This window comes from Podarcis liolepis (genome assembly GCF_965112155.1).
Source record: "Podarcis liolepis genome assembly, chromosome: 1".
Lineage (NCBI taxonomy): Eukaryota > Metazoa > Chordata > Lepidosauria > Squamata > Lacertidae > Podarcis > Podarcis liolepis.
This window is the reverse complement of record NC_139554.1, coordinates 72,391,582-72,399,952: the sequence shown is the minus strand read 5'-3', so window position 1 is coordinate 72,399,952 and position 8,371 is coordinate 72,391,582. Positions and strand designations below refer to the sequence as shown.

The window sequence follows — 8,371 nt, the reverse complement described above, 5'->3', positions numbered from 1 at the left end:
ATTGCACTGTAATTCACCTTATTCTTATATAGGGAGAGTGAATATTCTTCACTGAATGAGAAGTGCATTTGCTAACACTGTACTGAAAGCAACGGGGAAATTCCCTAACCAAAGGCAGAATAACTCCAGCAGTTTTATAAATAAGGTTCTTTATTTAGAATACTGTTGAAAACATTCTCAGAATTTCAAGTTTTAAAAGGTACTAGACAAGGGTGCCCCTTCAGGTTAAGAACGGACCTCCGGAACGAATTAACTACGTAACCAGAGGTACCACTGTATTGTTTAATCTGGTATTGGAAGTACCTGCACGAAAGATAAGGGAGGAAGAGAGAATAAAGGACATATGGATAGGACAGAGAATATATACATTTAAATCCTTTGCAGACGATGTAGTTATAACAGTAGAGAATTCTTCAGAAAGCCTACCAACGATCTTGGAAGTTATTATAACATTCAGCAACCTGGTGGGATTTTATACTAATAAAGAGAGAAATAAAATGCTAACTCAGAATATAAATAACCAAACAAAGAAAGAATTGGGAAATGACTTAGGAATCAAAGTGGGAAAGAGAATTAAATATTTAGGAGTCTGGATTGCATCTGAAAATCTGAACTTATTTCAAGACAACTATAACAGAGTGTGGACTGAAATGAAAAAAGACTTTCAAAAATGGGAGTGCCTGAACCTGTCTTTTCTGGGCAGGAGATCTGTAATTAAAATGAATGTCCTGCCCCAAATGATATTTTTATTTCAATCATTACCTGTAATATCCAACTCCAACTGCTTTACAAAATGGAAAAAAGATATATTAAACTTCCTATGGCAAAAGAAAAAAACAAGGATAAAAATAAAATATTAATAGATGAAAAGCAAAGGGGGTGGGTTGCTTTCCCAGATCTGAAATTTTACTATGAAGCAACCTGTCTAAGCTGCGTGAAAGAATGGATAAAACTGAAGGATGTGAATGTATTGGTTTTAGAAGAGACCAATCTGATTTATGGGTGGCACGTGTAGCTATAGTACAAAAAAATTAAGGTTCACAAGGATTTTTATGATCATGCGATTAGAAGAAGTTTATATAAGGTCTGGATGAGACATAAAGAAATCCTAGAAAGACTGACTCCCGGTTGGATTTCACTGGTAGAAGCAGTTGCAGTAAAAGGGTTAAATATGGATAGGACTTGGGGAAAGTATAAAGACATCCTTTAATACAAAGAGGGCAATATAAAACTAAGAGATAGGCAAAAGATACCTATCTGGATACCTGACTGGTTTCGATATTTTCAAACAAAGGAGATGATTAGAAAAGATAAAGAAAGAGGATTCATTCAAGAAGCTTCAGAATTTGAACAAAGTGATTTGGGGCCCAACAAAAAACTAATCTCAAAAATATATAAATTATTGTTAGAATGGGAGACCAAAGATGAACTCATAAAGGAGGCAAGGATAAAATTGGCTATTGATATTGGGCATAAAATTGAAATTGTTATGTAGGAAAAATTATGGAATTCAACAGTGAACTTCTCTGCATGTATAGATGGTATTTGACACCGGTTAAATAGACCAAAATGTACAAAAGAGGTTCAAAACTTTGTTGGAAATGCCTAGACACAGATTCATTTATGGTGCAAATGCATCCGGACAAAGGAATTTTGGAAAATGGTGTAAAAAGGTTTAACTCACATTCCCCAAGAAACCGGAAGAATTCCTTCTAGGTATTCTTGGGAATGAGTTACCACAAAAGCCCACAACAGCTGCGAGGATAGTATGCACAAGATATTGGAAACAAAGAGAGACTCCAGGAAAAGAACAATTGTTAAATAAATTAACTGAATATGCAGAGCTTGCAAGTATGCCATCTAAAATAAGAAATCAAGAGACAAACTGACGAGGAGTTAGTGGAAGTATCTAGGGGAGTATTTAGAAAAAATTGATCTCAAATGCAGTGGTATCTTGGTTTGCAACTGCTTTGGATTACAACCACGTCAAACCCTGAAGTGTGTGTCCCTTAAAAAAAAATTACAACCCATTTTTTTAAATATTACAACCAATTTTTGGGGGGGAGGCCCCATTGGAGAAAGCGCGCCTTGGGTTACAATCTGTTTTGGTTTACAACCAGACCTCTGGAACAGATTATGGTTGTAAACCAAGGTACCACTGTATAAATTTCAGGTAGGGGATACCTTGTGACCAACAGTTGACAATATTAAGGTTATGAAAATGTGGGAAATAAGGTGAAGGAATTAATGTATACAACTAAGCAAGATGTACAAAGAAATGTTATGGAATGCTGCGTGGGAAGTCTAAAAGAACTACTGTATAAGAATGGAAAATAATGTAATTGTAAAACTGAAAACCTAAAAAATAAAAAAAGGAAATTCCTTAACCAAAGGCAGAATAACTCCAGCAGTTTTATAAATAAGGTTCTTTATTTAGAATACTGTTGAAAACATTCTCAGCATCCACATTGTATAAATATATAAAGTTAAAGTTTGGCACGACAAACCAAGCAACATTAAATACGTACATTTTTTTGGGTTGTTTTGTTTGAATCTTTTCTCTTTTTTTGCAAAGCAGCTCTTATTTACAAGTATACAAAATAAGTATTTTAAAAAATGGTCCACAACCTTTTTTTAAAAAATATACGTGGATGTCTATGTTTCTGAGGAGAAAGGAAGGCTGCAATCCTATAATGTGTCTACTTGGAATTAGGTCCCACTGATTCCAATGAGGCTTACTCCCAGGCAAGTGTGTATAAGAAGAGTGCAGCCTTAGGTTGCTTAACAGTGCAATCCTATGCATGCCTCCTCAGAAGTAAGTCCCACTGAGTTACTTACATGGGCCTAACCCCACGTCAGTGGACATAGGATTGTAGGCCAAGTCAGACTGAAATCAGTGGTAGTTAAGCAACCTTTGTGCAGGTTCGCCTCAAGAGTTTATTCCTCACAGGATCTGAGAAGACCCTCAAACTTAAGGATACCCCTTTTTAAAAGCACAGATTCAACATTAGCCATTTCATGGTATGCAATTCTAAAGTTCTTCTATATACAAATAGCTTTCGTTTATAACCAATAAATAAGTGTATTTTGAAGTAATGCAAGCTTGGAATCATTAGATACAGATTAAAACTGGTAAGGAAAACCAAAAACCCACAAGTACTGTCTTTTTCGATCTTCGGAAGGCAGGCTTAAGTGTATCGGCTGAGATCCACTCCTGTTGGCAGTTTCTGTCCCCTATGGCTTTATAGCACTTGGTAGATGGGGTTGCTGCTGCTGCTGCTGCTGACATTGTCCTGAGGGAGAGGGGTGCAGGTAGCTGGAGAGGAGATTTGGGCTGCAGGGTCGCTCAGGCTAGCCCCTTCCTGGAGTGAGCAGGGGCTCCCCTCGGTTCCACTTTCGACCGTGGACAGGCTGGCACAGGCAGTGCTGTCTGTCGAAATCCTCTCCACGATGCTCGACAAGCAATCTAGGCTGGAAATGACCGAACTCTTCCCTTGCTTTGAATCTGAGGACAAGGAGATCAGGGAGTCTCAGAAGCAGTACCAAGGAGAAGCTATTGAGTCCCCACTGACAACAACACACACCTATTCATATCTGAATCAACAGGCCCCGTACAGTTCTGAGAGGTGTCAATGGAAATTAAAAGCCAAATGAGTTATTTAAAAGGTTTATTTATTAATAAGTGGGAGGGCTCACTTCCCATCCTGCCCACAGCTGCTACCTTGTCTGTGGCACACTCCCCCACTGGAAACTTCCTCCACACAGATAGCATCTTCTTGCCAAAAGCTAAAAAACACTGTGTCCCCCCCCCCAAGCCTTCTGTGAAGGGCGATTGGGGCTGCTGTTTTCAAAACTCTGAATGCTGGATCATGTATCATTGTTTTATTACAGTTTTTATATATGAGTGCTTTAGTGTTTTATTTTGTTATTATGTTGTATTGCATGCATGACACTGTGGTCTCCGTTTGGGAGGAAAGGTGAAGTGAAAAAGTAATAAGCAAACACAACAATAAATAAAGATTAATATAAGCTGTACAATGGCCTTTGAAGGCAAAAAAGCACTCAATAATTTTAAAGTTTCAGTCCAATTGCAATTTTTTAAAAAAAAGAAGATTGTGGTATATAATTTAAAAAATGTAATGTACAAGTTACATTAAAAGGCATCCATCAAAATAATAATAGTAATAATGATCAGAGTGGTAAAAGTAATAATAATAATATTTGAAATTTAAAAAACGAGCTTCAGAATACCCACACATGGGTAAAAAGGAGAACAAAGTCTGTGAGTGTATCCTGTGTTTGGAGAGCATAATATAGAATAACGTATTTCTTACGAGGCAGATACTTACCATTTAGTGTTTCTGTATAGTAGCTACTGTCATAGCTATTCCTTCTGCGGGAGCTGCAAGGGGGTCCACTGTAATCCAGCTGGAAACAAAACCAAGACATTAGGTCAGAAATACGATCAGGGCTACCAGGTGTCCAAATGTGTATAGGAGTGCTTAAGGGTGTACACATGTCATTCACACTTTATGTGTCTGCTCCAGGAAACACACGTATAACAATCCAGCCCTTTAAATGAAAAGGGGAAGAAAGTCACCTTACGCAGGCATGGACTAAACTTGGCCCTCCAGCTGTTTGGGGACTACAACTCCCACCATCCCTAACTAACAGGACCAGGGATGATGGGAATTGCAGTCCCAAAACAGCTGGAGGGCCAAGTTTGACCATGCCTGCCTTAAAGGGTTTTACGAGCCTTTAACCTCTTTGTTTATGGTTTCCTCATTATGCTTAAGACTCTTGGCTTCTAACACATATTTGCTCTTTACTACATTTGGCAAGCGACAAATTCAGCAACTGTATAAATTCCTGTCATGACTTCTTATGTGTGACTACGCTTATGTCCCCTTATGTACAACCCTTTGAATGCACTGGGACTGAGATGAACCAATAAACCTGAGGATGATTCTGTATCTATACCTGCCACATCCAAACTCAATGCTCCAGTCACCTCAGTATGCTGGGATTTAAAGAAGAAGCTTGTTCACTCACCGTTGTAAGGAATACAATGGAACAAGAAGGCAACAGGTAATTTTTGAGTAGCAAATTCCACTTCACTTAAATCTCTCCCATTTCCTGTACTAAGCACTGGACTCTGTCCCTCTCCCTGCCTCTGTCCCTAATGCATGCTGTTGGTTACCACTCAATACCTCTCTCTCTCTCTCTCTCTCTCTCTCTCTCTCTCTCTCTCTCATAGATAAACATTGCCTCTCTTTGGTGCATTCCTCCTCCACCACCTAACACCTGCACAGTTTGTCATGAGGCCACTAGCCACCATTAGCACAATGCAAGATATGGTCCTCACTGCTTTGTACATCACCACTAGCTATAGCCAGTCGCTGAATATCTTGCCACAGTCCTATCCGTCCCATTATAGCCCCAAACAAACTGCAGTCTTGCACATATCTGCTCAGAAATAAAATAAGTCCTGGATTAGCAGGTCACGTTCCACTCATGTATAGGTTTGCATAGTAAATAACACTGGTTGTGTACTAAAACGTTTTAATGGCTGCCCTCTAAAGATGGTTGTACTCCATGGTTATAGAAGCATGTGCTTTCAACTGCCCCTTTTCTGCAGGGCCGCATGAGATCAGAGCTTGATATACGCTACCAGCCACTGTCTCAAAAACCCAACTTTATTACATAGAAGCGAGTATCTCTTTCCCAAGTGTCAAGAAATCACAGCAGAACCAAGCAAGAAGGCTATTGTTTCTTTCTCCAAGCATAAAGTCATTACAGTACTCCTTGCAAGAGCACTATCTCCTGGGAGGACAAGGGGACATGAACTTCAGAAAAGTATTCATGTCATTCTGTAGCAGCAAAGTGACAGAGCAATATTTATGGTTCTTCGGTTTGCAGTTTGATCAGTAAACTGCATGGGTGCCGCAGTGTTGTATGTTGCTGATTGCTTTTTATTGTATTATTGTATTCATTGAATTGTATGTCCCAGTGGGAGCCTGTGTTCATAGAGTTCATGACTAAATGAATAAAAGTGGTGGTTTAGGTGTCCCAATTCAGTGCTTATTCACTGAGAATTGAATTACGCAGAATTCATTTGGGTTTATGCTTGCAGCCTAACTAGTTCATTATGGCCTGAGAAAGAAATTGCTTTCCCTCCTCTGATCACTTAGGTCTATCTACTCTAATAGTACCAGAAGAGAGAGAAGTTCCCCCCTTGTATCCCAGATTCCCTGAGAGTATACTGGAGGAGCCATGTCACCACGATCCCCAAGAGAAAGAGAAGAAATCTCCTACACTGTGCCAAGGAAACCACTCAATGGGACCAGGGCACAGCAGAAGGCTAATATGTGGACAAAGATGTTACCCAGAGGATGTTCTGTTCTCTGGAGAAACAGGACTACTCCAGGGTAGCAAAAATAAAAATAAAAAAATTCCCTGTACTCTTAAGACACAAAGATTAAAAGAGGGTGGTCCTTTCTCCCAGGGGAATCAGAGTACAAAAAACAAGTTTTCTCTCTGCTTCTAGTGATAAAAGCAGGATGCTCAGTGTTTTAACCCACTGATCTGAATGGTGCTTCCTCCCAGAAGATGGTGCGCATAGAGGTGAAGCCTTCATTTATTTGAAAAGAGATGTGGGGAGCTTAAGCCTTCTAGGAAGTGATGCCCCCAGTTCTTCTGGTCTACATTCCAATGAGGGACTGTGATTACTCAGAGGTGGGAGAAAACTCATTGCATGCTCAGGGTGTGTAGTGACTTGGCTTTGTCATGACACTGAAAATAAGATTCTTGGGCTTGGTTTGGCTAAAGGCAAAGGAGAAAGCTTCTTTGGGCTAAAGGGGAAAGCGTCTCACCTCCGTTCCCTCCCTAGATCATGGCACAGAGTGTTAGAACGGCCGTTCTATTTCAGGCACAACTCCTGCACCTTTAACACTTACATGACCAACAGGCTTTTAAGAGATACCCGTTTTGCTATCATAAAGATAGAAATCGCCCCTGTGGGCTGCCTGCTTCTCATAGGCATGGGAGCCAAGTCAAGCCCAAGGCGGCCCACCTACCCAAGCAGACGGCCTGCGTTTGCGCGGAAACCTGAAACTCACCATGCCGTCGGAGCAGTTGGATCGGGGGCTGGAGGCGTCCGAGTCGCCGCTGTAGTGCTCCAGCACCGGGTAGTAGGCGTCCTCTTGCTCGCGCAGCAGCGCCTGGAGGCTCTCGATGTAGCGGATGGCGTTGCGCAGGATCTCCACTTTGGGCAGGCGCTGGTTGGGGTTGGTGGACGTGCATCGCTTGAGCGTCTCGAAGGCCTCGTTGACCTTGCTGAGCCGCCTCCTCTCGCGCATGGTGGCCGCCTTGCGGCGGTCGGCGTTGGTGGTCTTCCTCTTGCACGCCTTGCACGCCCACAGCAGGCAGCGGCCCGCCTGGTGGTGCCCGCTGGGCGCGCGGATGTGCTCGTCCTCGTGGCCGTGGTGGTGGCCGTGCTCGTCGGCCTTCAGCAGGCCCCCCACGTGCACCAGCCGGGGGTCCAGGTCCTCGAAGAAGTGCATGTCCGACGTGTTGAAGCAGGGGTCGTCGTAGAAGTCATCGGCGGCCGAGAAGGAGCAGAGCGAGCCGTCGGTGATCTCCATGTGGCCTAGCACGTCCATGGGCGCAGGCGGCGGAGGAGGAATGACTCCACAGAGGCTGGAGGGAGGGAGAGCGAGAGAAAGAGAGGACGAGAAAGGGGGCCGGATTGTCCACCCCTGAGCTCAGCGCCTGGCTTCAAAGAACCCCGAGGGGGCGAGCGGGCTTCAATCCTGACGACTCCAGCAGAGCCAGACGTCGGTGCGCTTCTTTTCCCGGGTCAGACAGGAGAGGGAGGCGCTGGCTTGCTGTGAAAGGGGGCTTCATTCACTCTTGGTCCCCCTTTCCCCCTTGCTCTGCTCAGCCTGCCATGGGGAAAGCGAAATGCCCGTCGCGGATGCCATCCAAACCGCTCTATTTATCCCAGAAGCGGGGGTGGGCATTGCTCCGAGGCCACCTCTGCTCCACCTGCCGGCCTATCCCTCGGCCTCGCCGAGCCAGTCGCCGGGGTCTCGCAGGGGGCGGGAGGGGAGGGAGGGGAGAGGGAGCCTCGCCCGGATTGGACGGCGGCGAAAGTCCCTGTCCGGCAAAAGGCTGGGGGAAAGTGGCTGCAAATGTCAAACAGCAGCCGTCCGAGAGAGAGCCTCGAGGGGGAGCGGGCGGGGGGATTACATGCGCTTCGCTTTAATGCAAAACTTTATTTTCTGCGTGAGATCTCCCGCTCCCACTTGCCCAGATGGCATTCTTGAAAAAGGATCGCGCCATGGTTTTAATTCGTTTAAAAAGTGCTGCA

At 43.6% G+C, this 8,371-nt stretch overlaps 1 protein-coding gene across 1 annotated transcript; it reads right to left on the bottom strand.

Moving 5' to 3' along the window:
- Positions 1-2,411: 2,411 nt before the first annotated feature.
- On the bottom strand, positions 2,412-8,063 carry MYOD1 (myogenic differentiation 1). Its single transcript, XM_083513373.1, has 3 exons — positions 7,119-8,063; positions 4,350-4,428; positions 2,412-3,505 (listed from the first exon to the last, which is right to left on the bottom strand). Exons 1-3 carry the CDS (start codon positions 7,659-7,661, stop codon positions 3,243-3,245), a joined length of 885 nt encoding a protein of 294 aa, XP_083369499.1. The 5' UTR covers positions 7,662-8,063; the 3' UTR covers positions 2,412-3,242.
- Positions 8,064-8,371: the final 308 nt, after the last annotated feature.